This window comes from Gekko japonicus, unplaced genomic scaffold, assembly GCF_001447785.1.
Source record: "Gekko japonicus isolate JY-2015 unplaced genomic scaffold, Gekko_japonicus_V1.1 scaffold246, whole genome shotgun sequence".
In the NCBI taxonomy this organism is placed as follows: domain Eukaryota; kingdom Metazoa; phylum Chordata; class Lepidosauria; order Squamata; family Gekkonidae; genus Gekko; species Gekko japonicus.
In genome coordinates, this window is record NW_015162482.1 from 1281329 (window position 1) to 1300837 (window position 19509).

A 19509-nucleotide genomic window follows, 5' to 3' on the forward strand; every position below is an offset into this window, starting at 1 on the left:
TTGTGGCCCTTTCTTACAGGAGCTGCGGTGGCTCAAGTGGTTAAGACGCTGAACTGCAGGCTGTGGAAGGTCGGTAGTTCAGCAGTTCGAGACCCAGGTGTGCCGCATGACGGAGTGAGCTTCCGTCTCTAGTTCCAGCTCCTGCCAACCTAGCAGTTCGAAAGCAAGAAATTGCAAATAGATAAATAGGGACCACTTCGGTGGGAAGGTAACATTGCGTTCCGTGTGCCTTGGTGTTTAGTCATGCCGGCCACATGACCACGGAAATGTCTTCAGACAGCGCTGGCTCTTCGGCTTGGAAACGGAGATGAGCAACCCTAGAGTCGGACTCGACTGGCTTTCGAGCAAGGGAAACCTTTACCTTTACCTTACCCTTTCTTACACAGCCTGTGTAAGAGCCAGGGGAATACTGATCACAGTCAGGGGGATGCTGATCACCACTTTGGAGTTAGGAAGCAATTTTCTCCAGGCCAATTTGGCCACAGGATCCTCAAGGGGGAGGGTTGCCCTCTTCTGGGCTTAGAGCAGGGGTCACTGGGGGTGTGGGGGGCAGTAGTTGTGAATTTCCTGCATTGTGCAGACGGTTGGACTAGATGACCTTGGGAATCAGTGTTCTCTCTAAGCTGAGTTAGTGTGAGCTAGCTCACAGTTTTTTAGCCTCCGGCTCACACATAGTTGTCTTAGCTCGGGAAGTATGGCTCCAGAGCAAACTAATCTATGCAGCAGCCCAATGGTTCGTTCACAACTTTAAGGCCAGTAGCTCACCAAGTAGAGTTTTTGCTCACAGGACTCCACAGCTTAGAGGGAGCATTGCTTGGGATCCCTTCCAACTCTATGATTCTATGAAAAACAGCCCAGAAGTGAGCCATGAAAGCTACTACAAATAGAGAGAAGGAGCAGGTAAGCGGAAGCAGCTACTGTTCTGTTCCTTGCTGCTCTCTCGATTCCTCACCTGTGTGGATTTGCATTGAGGTGTCCAATCCTTCCTCTGCCACGTAGCAAGAGGCCAGGCGGTGATGGTGACTCTGTATAGGTCAGGGATTGGCTGTGGGCCTTTGCAACGGCCGGGACACAGCAGTCATTCAACAATGCCAGCCCTTTTTCAAAATACCTTGCTGATATATTTGACAGACAAGCCTTATTCTTTTTTTGCTGAAGTCTGAAAGAGCCAAGAAACTGACATACCTCTGAGATTACAAGACCCAAGAAACTGACATACCTCTGAGATTATACAGGGCTATTTTTCAAAGTTGGGGGCCTGGGCAAATGGAGAATCATTGGGCAAATCAAATCCCGGTAGAAGGAGAGGATGTCCCTGGCCTGGGCTGATCCAGAGGGACGAGATCAAGCAGGCAGTTTTGTTTATTACATTTTTGCCTTGCCCTTCTTCCTTCAGGGTAGCATCAGTGGTTCTGCCATTTTATCCTCACAAACGATCTTGTGAGGTAAGTTAGGCAGAGAGAGAACGACTAGCCCAAGGTCATCAGTGAGCTTCCATAGCAAGGAATGATTCGAATCCTTGAGCCTAGTAGTCCAACAGTCTGCCCACTGTACCACACTGTCACAGTGTCTGAATGTATAGCTCTGCTCCTACTATTAACTGGTGCTCTTGACAGATTAGTGGGAGTCTGGAGAGGTAGACAGGAGAGGTGGCAGGACAGACTTTGCCTGTCATCGACATCAGACAAGAGTAATTAACAGACAAAAGAGGAAAAGTAGACTATAGGCTTCGTCTAAGGAGGAAGCTTAAGTCAATTAAGGCATCTTCTGGACGGGAAGTCTTGGGGTTGAAGCAGGAGATGCCCATCAGCATGGGATGCTGTGTACGTGACAGGGATGTTGGCCTTGGATGCAGTTAGAGGGACAGTTTAGATCTCTGACAGCAAAGGCTGTGATGCGCCTTGGTGTGCCAGCAAACAAAGAAACAAGCAAGATTTGGGGGGGGGGAGAAGGGCTGTGCTTGACCAGATACACTGGGAGAAAACTGAGCTCTGGTCCTTTTGGCAGAGAATCGGCCCTGTGTGCCGAGCAAAATATCCTGGCTTAGTGCTGCTCAGTATGCATGCCCATGGGTTGCCTTCTTCCTCTGTCCTACTGTGTTCATCTTCTTTTTTTGGTTTTAGCTGGCTCTGCTACTGTACCTTTAAGACTCTGACCAGGGCCGGTGTCAGCGTACCCTGAGGTGAGACAGCTGGCAGGGCCCCACTGCCTTATGTTTCCTGTATGTTTTTTTTTATTTATTTATTTAATTTCATTTATACCCCGCCCTCCCCGCATGCGGGCTCAGGGCGGCTTACAACCATAAGGCACAAAGGTGCAATAAAATACAATAAAAACACAATATAAAACAATTTACACATGGGAACACCCAAGGATCCCACGTGACTAGACAACCCTCTCTCCAGTATTGCACAACCCTATCCATTCAGGGGGAGGTTACTGTGGCCATGCATTTTTTTTTGCAGTGGGCTCAATGGCGCAGAGGACATGGGGAAGAGAGGGACTCCCCCCCCATACACACCCCATGACTTCAGTCCAAATGGGGGACCCCGGGGTCTGTTATTTACCAAGAAAAAAGTGCTGAATATCAATTTATGGATTTTTTTTAGTATCTTGTATGATTAAGCCTGGAGTATAAGTATAAGAGTATAAGTATAAGGAGCTGCGGTGGCTCAAGTGGTTAAGACGCTGAACTGCAGGCTGTGGAAGGTCGGTAGTTCAGCAGTTCGAGACCCGGGTGCCGCATGACGGAGTGAGCTCCCGTCTCTAGTTCCAGCTCCTGCCAACCTAGCAGTTCGAAAGCAAGAAATTGTAAGTAGATAAATAGGTACCACTTCAGTGGGAAGATAACAGCATTCCGTGCGCCTTGGTGTTTAGTCATGCCAGCCACATGACCATGGAAACGTCTTCGGACAGCGGTGACTCTTCGGCTTTGAAACGGAGATGAGCACCGCAACCCTAGAGTTTGATTCGACTGGCTTTCGAGCAAGGGGACCTTTACCGTTACCTATAAATGAATTTACCCTCCCCTCCTCTGACCCACTGAGAGTTGGAGACTTTGCATGACCGTAAAAATGCATGGTTCTGTGTATGATATGACATTTAAATTTAGCTTGCCATGTTTTCTAAATATTTGTAAACTGCATCGCAGCTGGCCTTTCTTCCACCTCCCCACCCCAGCCATTCACATTCTCTCTTTTCTGCCTCTAATCTCCCCAATACACTTTGTACTTCTTTGGAACAAGTTTCAATAATCCCCCCCCCCTCTGGAGATGGTTGAAATTAGGGGGTTAAAATATGTTTCCTGACATCACCCCAGCATCCAGTGTACCCCCCTCTCCATTTACTGTTGCTCCTATTCAAATCTATGCAAATAAATCAGGGTTGGGGGCGGGCTCTGGCTCTCTCCGCTGGTGAGAAGTTGGGGGCTTGAGTCCAGATGCCGCAGGCGATGACTAAACTCTGCACGGAACAAAACAGGGTAAAAATAGTCAGAAACTGGAGATGTACCAGATGGTGCCAACTCCTGGGGAGATAGTGGGGAAGGGACTCAGAATCGTGTCCCCTCATCCCGCTGGGCATCTGGGGGGTGGGATGTCGTACAGCATCCCTTGCATCCCAACTCTGTTTTGCACCTGTGGTCACTTAACAGGGAACCTGCTCCCCCCTCCCCACGCTGCTCTCCTCCCTTCCTTCCTTCCACACCAGGCCATTATGCCCGGCCCTCTCGTATCTGTGTTTCCAACCTTACACCAATATCAGGGCTCACTACCTCCATCCCATCCTTCCTGTAGTGGGTACCAGGAGTCCCTTTGGGCTGCTGTTCCTTCAGAGCACCCATCTTATTAGTCATGAAGAGTTTATTCATCAAGCATACTTCCTTTTCATGCTCCATGTTACACTGGATCCTGTTGTTATGGGCCTCTTAGGACCACAGAGCACTCCGTTGCAGCTTCATAGAGAACCAGAATGGTGTAGTCGTTAGTATCAGAGTAGAAACGGGGAAATCAGATCCCCAGTCAGGCATGAAGCTGGTTGGACCTTTTTCTGTCTCTGAGTGTACCTTACCCTAGAGGGTTGCTGTGATGGTTAAAAAAGGGAGGGGCTGTATGTACAGATGTGCAATCTTAGGTGACTTCCACCCAATGATGACACTTTAGAGTCTTCTTGTTGCCACTACACGGCAGTGCTCTGGCAATAGGCCTGGTGGGTTTACCTGCCTCGGTCTCCTGGAAAAGCCTTTCTCCCCCTTTGCCATGTTTTTTCAAAAATTGGTAATTGACAAATTGCTGTACTGTTACAATGCTATAGTGATACATGGGTCCCTGCCACATGAGGGACAAAAAGAACGGGCAAAGTGCGGCTTTTAAAAGCCGCACCAAAATAGGCATGCGGCGGCGGGGTCATACAGATCCCGTGAGCCGCCGTGCAATTGCTCCCCGTCATGATCAGATGCCGGGGAGACCGGGGAGGAAGCCATGGGAAGCTGCCGAACTGTGCATGACTGAGCATGCACAGTTCGGCCAGGATCTGGGGATGCGCCAGCGGAAGAACGCGCCGGCGATCCCACGGCCGGCTTTGATGCGGCCGTTCGGAAAGAACCACCTCGGTAGGTGGTTCTTTTTTGCTGCGGATTATCGCCGGAAGGGCCAGATCGTGGACGGGCGCGCAACGCTTCCCAGATGTTGCGGTGGGATCGCGCCCGTTTGCTCCGCCCCCGATCTGTCCCTCTCCCGGCCCTAATCCTCTCGTGTGACCGGGGCCATGGATTACTGATTTAAAGATAAACCAGAAAGACACACTCCCCCTTGGTGCAGAGGGAATGGCCAGTTTTGGGGAACTGGGGCAGGGGAAATGGCTGTAATGTGAGTGGGAACGGGAAAGATTGTAGTAAAGAAGGTTTAAGAAAGATCACAGAAAAGCCGGAAGGTGCACAAGAGCACTGCAACACTGTGTTAAGGGGTGGTGGAATACCCACTTCTTATCAGCACCGAAGATGGAAGTGGCCTTAGACTCTAATCCTAAACATGTTTACCCAGATGCAAGCCCAGCTGACGTTAACATGACTTCCTTCCAGCCAAGTGCCCTCAGGTCTCCACCTTGGTCATAGTTAAGTCCCATTTGTTTCAGTAGTGGTAAATAACTTAAGCCGATGCTTCACATCAGCTACAATTTGTTTCATACATTCCACAGAGTATGGTCAAGTGCGTGATCAAGTTGTAGGCATTCAAATGGTATGAACAAGCCACAAGGAATAATGACTTGCAACTGGAAAGTGACCCCCCCCATCCCTTAGGTAAATCAAATCCAGGTATTCCCAGCCCATCTCCCCCCCCCCCCCCCCCCCCCCCCCCCGGGCAAGCCACCCATTTGGTGTCTCTTTCTCTCTTGCAGATAGTAACTTTGTGCTTGGCAATGCCCAAGTGCGCGGTGCTTTCCCTGTGGTTTACTGTTCGGACGGCTTCTGTGAATTGACTGGCTTTTCCCGGGCTGAGGTCATGCAACGTTGCTGTGCCTGCAGCTTCCTCTATGGGCCTGACACCAGCGAACTCGTCCGCACCCAGATCCGCAAGGCCCTTGATGAGCGCAAGGAATTTAAAGCCGAGCTCATTCTCTATAGGAAAAGCGGTGAGTTCCTGTGGCAAGGGCTCCAGGGTTTCACATGATTGGGGTGGTGGAAGACTGAAGCCTAGGCATAATTGCTAAAGAGAAAGGGGGGGAGGCTTGCTGGGCTGAAGGTTGGCTGGGAGTTGCGGTGGGTGTCTGAGGCTGGGTCAGGGCGCCCTTGGCCCTGTAAGCACAGTTGGAATAGCAAGGGTTATTCTCCTGTCTCCCTGATGCATTCCGGCATGTATCTCTCTGCTGCAGGGTGAGCATTGCTAAAGAGGAGGCAACTAGCCTCCCCCACCTTGCAAACCCTGCATGGGAAGCATCCCTCACTTCTTGCATTACATTTTAAAGCAAAGGTTTACTGAATATACTTTTCCAGTGCATACAAGTGCAAATGTGGCAGACTCTGGGTTGCAAATGTGTGCGTGTTTATATTCATCAGGAAACCTGACTGGTTGCAGCTCTCTTCATAGGGGACACATGGTAGCATGGAAGGGAGCTATTGGAAGAAGGCTTTTACCCTTCTCACTCTTTCTTGCACTTACTATTTTTTACATGCACAGGAGGGTTGCCAGCTGCCTGGAGAAAAAAGATGTCCTGTCCCTTTAACAGAGGCTTCATGGTAGGGTTGCCAGGTCCCTTACCTTTTTCGGCAGGGGGGAGTTGGTCCCGGTCTGGGACATTCGCGTGTACATGTGCCACGATGACATCACCCGGTGATGTCATCACTCTAGGCATGCTGCTGGTGGACACTCTAGCATTCAGCTTCAGAATTCTATGATACTATAGAGTTTTCAGGCTGAATGCTAGAGCGTCCCCACTGTGATGTGCCCAGCATGATGATGTCACCTCCAGGTGACATCATTGTGCCGGGCACGTCAGCTGGATCCAGGCACTTTGGGGGCATGGTTACCCCCACTGACCGGATCCAGGCCAGCGGGTCAGGGGCCCTTTGAGTGGGCAAACCCCAGCCCCCCGGGGGGACCTGGCAGCCCTACTTCATGGGGTTTTATCTACCTCTATAACATGAAAAGCTTCATTTGCACACATTAATCCTCTATTGAAGGGAGAGGACTTTTTTTTCTTCAAACCTGTTAGCAACCCTCATATACACAACAGTCGTCCAGCAGGTGAGGACTGGCACTGAGTTGGGAAGTGCCCAATTGCCAGGTGTATAGAGGAGGTCCTGAGGAAAATGAGGATCCTCTGGTGGCTTTTTCTCCAAAGAGGGGCCAACAGAAACAGAAAGAAAGCTTTGTTCATCATCCTGTCACTCATGGACTTGGAAGGCCTGTCCTTAAATACAAGACAAGTCTCTGGATAACCTGAAGGTATTTGGTAGGGAAGGAAAGACATTCCACATATGCCCAGGGACACACTTCCTTTTCTTTGTTCTTAGGTTCCACACAGATCTTCTTTTTTAAAAAATGATTGGTTCTAGTGCTGATTGACTCACATGACATTCTGCAGTGGGCTACATTGAATGATGCTCAAATATCTGAATGGGGGACAGGAGCTGCAGAGGGTGGAAAGGAGCTGGCTTTTCCTCTGCATAGTACTATACACTACTTAGAAGCAGCAGGGGCTGGAGAAGTTATGACTCCCCGAGATCCCAGTGGTAGCAATAACTCGGGGATTCAGTGGATCCAGAGTGGAATGTGCAGCTCAGATAAGATGATCCACATCTCGAGAATTTAACAGGGACACAGAGAACCAAGAGAGGAAGAACTTCTCAGCCCTGCATTTGTCTGGAAACAGGCCAAAAGTGCCTGGGGGATTGCCTCCACCTGAATGAACCAGCTAGGGTTGCCAAGTCTATTTCGCTTACCGGCGGGGGAGCCTCGCTGGGCTCCGGGAGCCGTCCGAAGATGTGCGTGCACGTGAAGCGTGCACGCTGGCAGCACGTCACCAGAAGTGACACCTGACGTCAACCACGTTGAAGGCGTGGCCCCGATTGTCAGAGGGAAAACCATAGAGTTTTCCCTCCAGTGATTGGGGCCATGCCCCCAACGTGATTGACATGGTTGCATCACCTCTGGTGACGCAGCCACGCTGCGCTTCGGGGGGCGGAGTTTCCCTCAGGGCCCGATTCCGCGACGGCGGAAATCGGGCCTCCAAAGCAGGGGTTTACCCTCCACCCGCCCCCACTTGGCAGCCCTAGAACCAGCCCAGTTTCTGAGACCATCCATGGTCTCTTGTTATGGGAGCCTGCACTATAGAAGGCTTGGTTGCTTGGGACTAGTAGAAGGGCCTTCTTGTCTGCTTCTCCTAAACTATGGAACCCCCTGCCTCAGGATGTGTGACTGTTGCTTGTTATCAGCAGCTGAAGATAATCCCCCCCCCCCTTTAAGGGGACTGGATAGTGTATACCAGAGGGTGTTTTTTTTTTTTTTAACTGATGTTCTGTTTTGTTTTATCTTTTTAATTGCTCGTAAACCACCTTGGGTATTCTGCTGCTAAGGGAAAGGCTGTATGTATATTGGTTAAGTCATGATCTGGATAGCCCAGGCTAGCCTGATCTTGTCGGATCTCAGAAGCTAAGCCGGGTTGATCCTGGTTACTATTTGGATGGGAGACCACCAAGAAAGTCCAGGGGCAAAGGCAGGCAATGGCAAACCAGCGCTGAATGTCTCTTGCCTTGAAAACCCTACAGGGTCTCCATGAGTCAGTTGCAACGATGGCACCAAATTGGTTAAATAAAATAAAAAGAGGCTAAGAGTTAAAGTGGCAGTGATGGATCTGGTTGGGATGAATGAGGAGTCTCTTCCAAGCCCAGGAGAAACCCTCCCATCCAAGGTTACAGCGGAAGACAGTAATGTTTGCTTAGAATTCTATCCCTTTTTCAACAAATCACTTCAGCTGGACTTCTTCATTCCTTGCCAATCTCTGGTGTTCCCAAAGGAGAATTGTATTTGGTACACTGGGGGAGGAGGAAGATCAGTCAGGCGCGTGTGTGCGTGTGTGTCTGCGCCGTGGGAGGGAGGGAAGGATTGTCCCCCCCTCCCAAGACCAGCACTTCACATGCTTCGTTCTCTTCCAGGTGTCCCCTTCTGGTGTCTGCTGGACGTGGTGCCTATCAAGAATGAAAAGGGGGAGGTGGCTCTGTTCCTGGTCTCCCACAAGGACATCACAGAGACTAAGAGCAGAGCGTCTGCAGAAAGCTGGAAAGAAGGAGGTGAGGGAGGTGAGAACAGACGGGGTGAAGGGAGAGAAGAAATCACCCCAAGGGGTGGTTGGGTGAGGTGAATAGGCCTTTGATTTGGTAGGTAAGAGCCTTCTTTCAGTTGCTGACCCACCCATGAGATACTTATAGTCTGCTGTTTTTATTTCCTGCTGGCTCCCAGATGTTTGTGAACATTTTTAGCCCACACATCTCAAAATGAGAGACAGGCATTCCTTGAACAAATGCTGAGGGAGGTGTGAAAGAGGACAGGTAAGAGAGAGAATAAAACCAGTAACTTTCACAGGCCAAACTCCTTGCAGATGAGAGAGCTGGTAATGTATTCTCCCTCTTCTCCCATGCAAGGCTCATATGCCTTTAATGGCTGCCTTATAGGCAGAAATTCAGCAGATGAAGTTCCTCACATCTCTATTATCTCTGTGGCTTGGAAGACTTGTTAAAGACTAGGGAGTTCTGTCAGAATCCAAAATGGCACCTCTGTTGTTTGGAGGATTGTTAAAGGTGAATTTGAATCCAGTTTTAACTTCTGATTTCAGACCAGGCTTTTCTGTGCCTCAAAAGCAAGTCCTCTGAAGACTGTTTTCATTGCCTTTCCTCTTCCCTTTCCTCCCTGATAGCTCCTCACCTAGAAAGTGAGAAAGCTTAGCGGTGTGTGTTTTCTGTTGGCTCTGCCCCCTGACCCCACACTTTCACCTCTTAAGTCTCCTACTGAGCACATGGGCCTAATCCTTTGACCCGACTGAGCTCTACCCCTTGACCCCACTGTTCCTGCTGCTTGGTGAGTGGGGCTTGAATCAAGCTCTACCCCTAGGAGGGGCCTGCCCCTTGGCAGATGTCTGCCTTCCGAGAATTGGCAGCCACTACTAATCCTCCTTCCGTCATTGTTGTGACCCAAATCCAGATCACTCCCCCAACATGGCAGCCAAAAGGCAGGTTAGTATTTCCACTCCTGGAACTCCAGAATTATCTGTATTGTTATCAAGTTGGGCTGTGCAAAAAAAAAGATCGCGATTTTTCGGGTTTGGGTGTATTAGACCCCCCCGCCCCCCCCAAAAATCAGTATTTCCCAATATTCCTGAATCCCGATACCAGTATGGTATTCGGGTTTGGGATTTTTCAGGAATCCCGAATTTTTCCAGCTCCATTATACCCTATGAGGACCATTATACTCAGTGGTCTCTATAAAGTATAATGGGGAATTGATCTGGGGGTATCCAGGGGGTCTGCTTTTTGAGGTGGAGGCACCAACTTTGCAGCATAGCTGTTGGTGCCTCTCCTCAAAAGAACTCTCAAGTTTCAAAAAGATTGTACCAGGGGGTCCAATTCTATGGGAGTCAAAGAAGGGGCCCCCATCCTCCATTGTTTCTGATGGAGGAAAAGCAAAGGTGTATAAAGGGATCACAGTCCCTTTAAATGCCTCCTACAAACTGAGAGTTAACTCCGAAGGTGTTTAAAGTGACTGAGAGCCCTTTAAACACCCTTTAACTTTGGCTATCTGGCATTCTCGGACAATCGCAAATATTTTCAGGATTATCTGGGAACAGCTATACCAGATAGCCAAAAATAGACTCTTATGTGTATTCAGCTGAGAAAATACTCCAAAATACTGATAAGGTATTTTTGGGATATTTTTCCAGCTCAGATACAGCCGAATGCACATCCCTATTATCAAGCATAGTGAAAAATGGCATAGTTTTTTACCACACATCTTTTTTTTGAGAATGAGAATACAATTTGGAAATCTGTGGCTTACTCTTCTCCCTCCTTTCAGCAAAGTTAGTTAAATGAAATGATAACACTCTGGCCCTACGCATCAGTGCAGATGTCATGCCACCCTTCGCAGTGTCACTGATATCCCCCGCCTTGGCACTCGTTGTGGTGCAGCAGCGCTGAGTGTTCTCTGCCACCTCCGGATCCAAGCCCTCTGCCAAGAGAAGCCAAGTTCTGCAGAACTTATGCAAGTCATACAGATTTGCGTATTTTGCACAAGCAAGAGCCAGTGTGATGTAGTGGCTAGAGTGCTGGACGGAGACAGGGCAGCTCTCGGTTCAGATCTTCACTTTAACAACCCAGAGGTGCCGTCAGCGCATCAGGTGATGCTCTGAGCATTGCCTGAAATACTGACATCATTCCCACCCCTTGCCATGCCTCCAAAGCTCCCAGGGGTGTGAAGTGTCAGCCTGGCGACCCTACTGTAGTCTAGAGATCAGCTGTAATTCCAGGAGAATACCAGGCCCCACCTTGAGGTTGGCAACACTATTAGCACCTTGGTCTAATCTGTGTCCTGGCCTCTTAGAATGGCAAGAGCAACAGACAGACAGCAGAAAAGTTCCCGTTGGCTCTGCAGAAGCCTCATAGACCCTAAAATTCTTTGCATTATAGGGGGAACTGTTCTTTTAGGGCCATTGGGAAAGCACTGCCTACCATGAGCATCCTCTGCCGCCTCATAGCTGAATACAGCCATGCACTTCAATAGTACCCAAGAGAGTTTTCTTCTCTGCATTGTATCCCCGGGTCTCTTGGTGTGGAAGAAAGTGTGCTCTTCTCTCCCCCCCCCCCCCATGGTGATGTATGTATAAAACACTGGCTTCATAGTCAGATTCCTCTGAGTGGTAATGCCGCACAGAAGATGGAAGTTTGGCCAATTAGTTCTGCTAGCTAGCCGTGCTGCTTGGGTAACTGAAATTGCTGACAATCCTGCGTGTGTGTAAGATTAATGTTGTTGCCTGTGGTTCTCATGGATAAGCGAAGCATATGCACGCCAGCATGGGAGAAGGAGAGCCAGAAACACGGATGCATGGGTGTTGAAGCTAACACAAAAAGTCACACACATTCAAAATGTGGCAAACCAGAGTTTTCCTCCAAATTGTTGATTCAGTAATTGTAAAAAATAAAATATGCGGCCATGTTGGAAATTGAACATGCACACACACACAGTGATTTCTTATTGGGAATAAAGGCACATCCAAGTAATGCGTCTCCTGAGAATGTGACATTTTAGGAGCAAAGAAATAGGGTATCTGGGTCTCAAGTGCTCCTTTTGGAGGACTGAAACTCCAAGCCTTTCAATCAAAATTTGAGCACTGGGTTGGATCCAGCCCCCAAAAAGGCTACGGTAGGCATCATGGGACCTGCATGGACAAAAGCCATGTTGGTTGGGGGATGCAGTAAAGAGATGAATTGGGTGCAATGTTCCCTCTAAGCTGTGGAGTCTTGTGAGCAAAAATTCTACTTTGTGAGCTACTGGCATTAAAGCTGTGAGCAAGCGATTTGGCTACTGCATAAATTAGTTTATTATGGAGCCCTTTCCTTCCTGAGCAAAGACAAAAATGTGTGAGCCGGAGGCTAAAAAACTGTGAGCTGGCTCACAGTAACTCAGCTTAGAGGGAACATTGAGGGTGTATGTATTTTTTCTATTTACTGCATTTATATCCTGCGTTTGTACCCAGCATTGTTCTCCTCTCCTCCGTTTTATCTGTACAAGAACCCTGTGAGGAAGGTTGGGCTGAGAGTGTGTGGCAGTCTGACTGCTACACCACATCTAGCTGGATGTGACCTGTCAGATATATACAGCTTCACCAGAAGTAGAAATATACTGCAAAAATGCAGAACATAATTCTCCTCTCAACACAGACTAAATTTTGTCTATCATTATACCGTATTTTTGGTTTTAGAGTTTAAAATGCTTGTACAATTTTATTTTTATTTAACCTTGTTTTATATTAATAGATTCACCATCTGGATACTTTTGATATTGTAATCTATTTATATGATAAATATTTGCAGGTATGGTTTTATATTGCTGGCTATGTGCTGTAATAATAAATTCATTCATACAGCTTCACCAGAAGTAGAAATATACTGCAAAAATGCAGAACATAATTCTCCTCTCAACACAGCATAAACGTTATGAGTTTGAAAATATAGATTGTGGGTGCTATCCGGATGCAAGTCTGGGAACTGAAGCTTCCATAAGACTGCCAATGAATGCTTCTTGACTTAGCTCACCTGATACCACCAGCCTCTTCTTGTCAGGTGGACGTCGACGCTACAGCCGAGCTGGGGCGAAAGGGTTTAATGCCAACCGTCGACGGAGCCGGGCTGTGCTCTATCACCTGTCTGGGCATCTCCAGAAACAAGGCAAAGGGAAGCGCAAACTCCACAAGGTAGGTCCAGAGGTGCAAAAATGGGGGTGAAGCTTCCCAAGGGTGAGTGGGCTCTATGATTCTGGTGGGGGCCTCATTGCTGTAGTGATGAGAGATAAGATGAGCCAGCTTTTATCTCTTTCCTAATTTTGATATTAAGGTTGAAGCATTCTTATGTCTGCATGGCGTGGAGACTGCGGATAGAGAGAACTTTTGCTCCCTCCCCCCAAATGCTAAAAAGTACACATTAATTAATGGGCAGTCGGAAGTTAATGGGAGAGAAGGTGGCATGATATAGGCCAATCTCGTTGGATCTCAGAAGCTAAGCAAGGTTGGGACTTGAATGGGAGACCACCAAGGAAGACTCTGCAGAGGAAGGGAATGGCAACCCACCTCTGCTTCTTGCTTGCCTTGGAAGTCCCTTTCTGAGGTCAGCATAAGGCAGCTGCCACTTGATAGCACTTACGTACATACATAGGAAACTAATGTGCAATAGATTCAGGACAGATAAAAGAAAATACTTCTGCACTTAATGCACAATTAACTCATGCCACTAGATTACTTTATTGGTGGCTTTAAAAAGGGATTAGATGAATTCATGGAGAATATACTCAATGAAACCTCCATGTTCAAAGGCAGTATACTTCTGAATGCCAGTTGCTGGGGAGGCTTTGGCCTTTGTGCCCCAATGGAGAGCTCCTGTTGGCTGGCCACTGAAAGCAACAGGCTGCTGAACTAGATGAGTCCTTGGTGTGATCCAGCAGGCCTTTTTTTGACATGCTGCAGTCCTCTCTGAAATTTTTTTAAAATATTATATACTTGGAAGGAGAATATTGCCCAATAAAGTAAAAAAAGGGGGGGGGGGAGAGAAGGAGACCTGCATGCAGAAAGAGGCTACTGCTCTGGACTGGGTGTCACATGCCTAAATGGGATGCGCTTTTGAATGTGAATGTTATCTACTTGTGTTGCTTTTAATGAGATGCACAAACCCGTCTACATTCTGGCGTCACTAGGATTTTATTTTTAATTCATATGTTTTTACATTTTAGTCACATCTCTATTTAGAAAAACCTTAACTCTCCCTACAAATTAAGCAAACACAAAAAGTAAAAATATCCGTTCTTTTAAACAGATGACAAAACAAGAAAGCAGTGCTACTGTAAAAAAAAAACCCACCTCATTAAAACCCTTTAAAATGTCAAAACTCTGGCGCTCGGATCCAGCTCTAGTCACACATCGTTAACCATGACTCGCTGTGCCAGAATGGAGATGGGTTTGCGCATCCCATTAAAAGCAAGGCAAGGGAACTGGGTTCTCATTCAAATGCTTGCCCAATTTAAGAACATAAGAGACGCCAATGTTGGATCAGGCCAAAGGCCCATCCAGCCCAATACTCTGTGTCATACAGTGGCCAGAAATACCAGTGCCATCAGGAGGTCCACCAGTGGGGCCAGGACATTACAAGCCCTCCCACTGTTGACCCCACCCCCAAGCACCAAGAAGACAGAGCATCACTTGCCCCAGAGTCCCTATCTATACCTTGTGGCTAATAGCCACTGATGGACCTCTGCTCCACATGCCTATCTAATTCCCTTTTGAAGCCGTCCATGCTTGTAGCCGCCACCACCTCCTGTAGCAGTGAATTCCAAGTGCGGTTCCAAATCCAGGCACGTGAAACCCGCTTCTGCCTGTAGGTGTCCTGCTCTGGGTTGAGGGCAACGTTCTCCATCCATTAATTCCACATTTCAAAGCATTTAAATCCTTTCGGTCATTCTTGAAAGTCATACAGTAAGTTCTTGAAAAAGTAGAAGGGGCGTGGAGGTCTATGGAGGGAGGAGAGAGTAGCTGGGGGGATTTAGAGTGGGGGAGAGATGGTTGCTAGGTAGGGGCTCACTGATGAGAAACCTCTCCTATAACCACTCCTTTCTTGTGCTAAGGACAAGGAAGAGAGCCAGCCTATAAGCTTCCAGAGGATATTTGATTGGATAGTATAAATTCACTAAATAAATAGTCTGACAAAACATTTCTATTAATAAGACGTCCCAGTGGCACTATATAAACGATAAATAACGGTGATGCCAGACTGACTTAGTGAGATTTTAAAAATTGTTTCATTATTTTTGACTTCTACTTTGGCATGTGGCTCGGCTTATTAGCCTGAGCCATCTGCAGTCTGAAGGGTCCTCGTTGTGAACCTATCTGCCTTCCCGTCCACCTGGGGCATGCCATATGCTGATCTGTGGGCAACTGATAGGAGGGCACTGCGGCGTTGCAATGGGGGGCCTGGAGCTGCTGGGTTTCCAGCCCCTGTGAGTCTAAATGGTTCCCCGCTCTCTTTTGTTCCCTTAGGGTGTCTTCGGGGAGAAGCCAGCCCTGCCCGAATACAAGGTTGCTGCAGCACGCAAATCCCCGTTCATCCTGTTGCATTATGGGACTTTCAAGGCTGGCTGGGATGGGCTGATTCTTTTGGCTACACTATACGTGGCTGTGACGGTCCCCTACAGCGTCTGCTTTAGTGGCACCAAAGACGAAGGGCTTCCGGAAGCTGCCCGTGCACCCCCCAGTGTCTGTGATCTTTCCGTGGAGATCCTCTTCATCCTAGGTAAGGTGACAAAGGCAAGACACCAGTCTGCTTTGGAATAGGCTCTCATAGGGAAAACGGTATTCGGTACAGTTTCATTTGTCTGTGACTTAATCCTGACTTCCTGCTCTTTCCCTGAGGAGTAAGAAGCCTTAGTGTAGCCTTTAAAAATGAGTTCTTTTTGGTGAAAACACAATTGCAGATTTGTGAAAATCTAGCTTGTGTAGTCTAAAGCCTGCCAGGGCGTTAATAGGGAAGTTGCGTTCCAGAGAAGGCAGTGACAGCCCCAAAGGACAATCAGTGCAAACCTGTGCAAACCTCCAACTGGCTTGGAGAATGCCGTGCTCCATTCTAGATGGTTCAAAAATATCCCACTCTACTCCCCCTTTGGTTGCCAACTGCCTGGAGAAAAAAAAATGTCATATCCCTTGAACGGAGGTTTAATGGGATGTTACATACCAGGCGATGTTATTCACCTCCATGCCGTGAAAAGTTTGATGCTCATTTCTACACATTAAGCCTCGATTAAAGGGACAAGACAGTTTATCTCCGGCCTGTTTCTCGGGTACCGTAGGCATTCAGCCGTGGGCCACCAAGTGATGAGGAACTGAGTGACGGCTGTGCGCATGGGAGTCAGCCTTTAATGTGCACAGCTGCATGGCTCCCATTTCTCAGATGAAACAATGGAAGGTGAGTCCCCTTCTTTGCTATCTGTGGTGTCTCTCAACGTGCAGCTCTGCCTTCTCTCCAAGCATTTTGGCTTCAAGAATGCAGCACAGTTGCTGTCTGTCCGTCCCCCCGCCCTTAAATCTTCCTTCTTTCTCTTTTCAGACATCGTGCTGAATTTCCGCACCACCTTTGTCAGCAAATCAGGCCAGGTGGTAGTTGACCCTCGTGCCATTTTCTTGCACTACCTGACCCGCTGGTTTGTGCTGGACCTCTTGGCGGCTCTGCCCTTTGACCTCCTCTATGCCTTCAAGGTCAATGTGGTGAGTTGTGCACAGATGATTTCTAAGCTGCACTGGGGCCGGGAGGAAACTTTCAAGGGTGCCCAGAAAGACTGTGAATAATCTTAGTGGAAAGGCTGACCTGAATCCTCATCAGGCCTAGTCTTTCTCCTGCATCATGTCCTGACTATCTCTGTACCTGGACAGTGTATGAAAAGATGCTGGCTCACTGTTCTGCCTTGAAAACATGTGTGTCTTCTGACCTGGGATCTTTCCCCTTGAGTCTCAGAATTCTGGATGATGCCTGCTCTGGGACTATGATAGTTGTAGTGAAGGGTAGGGTTACCAGCCTCCACGTGGGGCCTGAAGATCTCCCCAAATCACAATTAATCCCCAGACTACAGAGATCAGTTCTCCTGGAGAAAATGGCAGCTTTGGACGGTGAGCTCTATGTAGGGTTGCCAGGTCCCTTTCGCCCACTGGTGGTTGGACGGTGGGGACATTCCAGGACTGGGAACTGATGTTGCCCCCCCATTCCCCCGAAACAGTGACATCACACACAATGTGCCTGCATCACCCAGAAGGAACATCAGGGGTGATGCTCTGGATTTTGGGCAAAACTCTATGGTAAAATTGGCATCAAACCATAGAGTTTTGCCCAAAATCCAGATAATCACTCCTGACATTGCTGGCTGGCGGCAGACAGGAGTCCACAAAATCGGGGGATCCTCACCCCCACCAGGCAAATGGCAACTCTAGCTCTATGGCATTATACCACACTGAGGTCCCTACCCTCCCTAAACTTGGGCATCCCCAGGCTTCACCCCCAAATCTCCAGGAATTTCCCAATCCACAGCTGACAACCCTAGGTGAAGGAAATGAAGACTACACTTATGCAGAGGTACTGTCTCCTCATTCACTTAGTGAAAAGTTGTCAAACCTAATGCATGTTCGAGAGTTTTCATGCAGCAGGTTAGATCTTCAGACTCCAAGGCCAGTGTGGGCTAATAAAGAGCCCTGGGTTTGGTGACAGGAGAGTTGATCTCCTAAATCTTGTTGGGGAATTTTCTATTCTCCCCTTCCCGTTCTCTTTGAGATGGGAATGGCCTATGGGTTGCTACCAGCTGGAGCTGGGGGATAGGTGGGAACTTCCCGAGAGGGGAGGCACAATCATCGTCCCCAAGCAAGGATGCAACTTACAGTGCAACCCAGAAGCTACAGTGACAGTCTAGCACTCACCCCAAAACTCTGTGATGCAATGAAAGAGCAATCAGAAGCGAACACGGTTATAATCCTTACAGTATATACATGTGTTAAGCAATTCTCATGTCACATTCAGTGCATGTACAGATGACTGCTGCCTGAGCAACTGGTGGGAAGGTTGCGAGCAGGGACGTGAGAGGGTGTGGCAACAGCTATGCCACTATGTCACTTCCATGGAAAACCTGGAAGTGACATAGGAATCACTGAAAACTCTATTGTAAAACCACAGAGTTTCCGGTGATTCCTAGAACTACACTATGTCACTTCTGGGTTTTTCTTGGAAGTGACACTGCAGCAGAGCTGATGCTGCCATTTAAACTTTTTTTTCCCCAGTGGCAGCTGGCAACTACAGCTGCCAGCAGAAGACCTCCCTCTGTGGGGTGGCCTGGCAGCCCTAGCTCTATGCCTTTGCATTTCCTCTCTTTTAGTGCAGCAACTTCCTGCTTCTGTCTGCACCACCGTTCTTCTTCCCTTGCCCCACTCACATTCTTCCTTCCTTTTTGCAGTTTCCCTGTGTGCCCTTAGGAGCAGCGCAACCTGACTTAATCCATCTTTCCCATCTGTCTTTCTCCCAAACTAGTACTTTGGGGCCCATCTCCTGAAGACCGTGAGGCTCTTGAGGCTACTGCGACTGCTGCCTAACCTGGACCGGTACTCACAATACAGTGCGGTGGTGCTTACCCTGCTCATGACTGTCTTTGCGCTGCTGGCTCACTGGGTCGCTTGCATCTGGTACTTCATCGGACAGCGTGAGGTTGAGAGCAGCCCCTCGCAACTGCCGGGGATAGGTGCGTGCAGCGCGGAGTCCGTCTTCATGCGCAAGGAATGTATCTGTGCCACTCAGAGGGGCACAGACGCAAAGAAATGCTGTGGTGTGCGTGCAGACGGAAGCGGAGATGTTTACACCACCACTGTTCAAATAAATAAATAATCCCCACCCACACACTTTTGCTTGGGGGCGATCAGTTCTTCTATAATTACTGTTGTCTAGCAAGCTCCGGGGAAGGAATGGAGACAAGTTAACAAGCAACTGTTGCATTTACCTCTCGGTAGGGTTGCCAGGTTTTGGGAGGCTTTCAGACCTGCGATTTGAGAGGCAGAGTCTGGGGGCTCAGGGGTGGTATCTGAGTGCTTGGGGATAAAAGACCTGGTTGCCTTGGAGGATGTAGGATGGCCACGGCCACCGATTCCTCCACAGCTGGGAGCTCAGTGATCGAGACGGAGAGAAACACGAAGTCTCTCCTTGCAGAATTCCAGTGCAAAAATATTGCCATCTTCTTGTGTTTTTCAAAACATATTTATCATGATTCCTTATTAGTGTCTGCTGTTCGATTACTCACTCCCAAAGAAGGAGAGATGCTGAAACTTGAAGAACAAAAACTAAAAGAAGGGAAGTCATAAACCAAGAGTCATGGAATAGGTTTTATTGGGATCAAACAATACACCACAAAACAGTGTGCCAAGCCTTCGGGTTCTTCAGATTTTTTCATCAGGCTGGATTTAAAAAACAAAAATGGCAGAGAGGTGAGAACAGATTTTACAGACCATGGCATTAAGGCTGTGCCACAGATTAGATTAGCTGGCAGTGGGCAGAGCTGGCATCATGTTTCACTTTTAGCTTTCTGGGTTGAAGATTATAAGTTTGCCAGCCTCCAGGTGGTAAACCCAAAGCAGAGCGAGAAACACGGTGGCAACTGTCAATCAAGAAATATCCATGTTAAGGTGTCTATACCAATATTTCATACAAACAATAAAGAGATTTAAGAAACCAAATAATATATA

At 48.2% G+C, this 19509-nt stretch overlaps 1 protein-coding gene across 1 annotated transcript in view; it reads left to right on the top strand.

The window, feature by feature from the left end:
* KCNH3 (potassium channel, voltage gated eag related subfamily H, member 3) overlaps positions 1–19509 on the top strand; it is a 91567-nt gene that overhangs the window by 53862 nt on the left and 18196 nt on the right. Inside the window, exons 2-7 of the mRNA XM_015405879.1 lie at positions 5395–5628; positions 8651–8785; positions 12827–12957; positions 15286–15538; positions 16349–16506; positions 18308–18515. Coding sequence (XP_015261365.1) covers positions 5395–5628; positions 8651–8785; positions 12827–12957; positions 15286–15538; positions 16349–16506; positions 18308–18515 — 1119 coding nt within the window. The remainder of the gene's footprint in view (positions 1–5394; positions 5629–8650; positions 8786–12826; positions 12958–15285; positions 15539–16348; positions 16507–18307; positions 18516–19509) is intronic.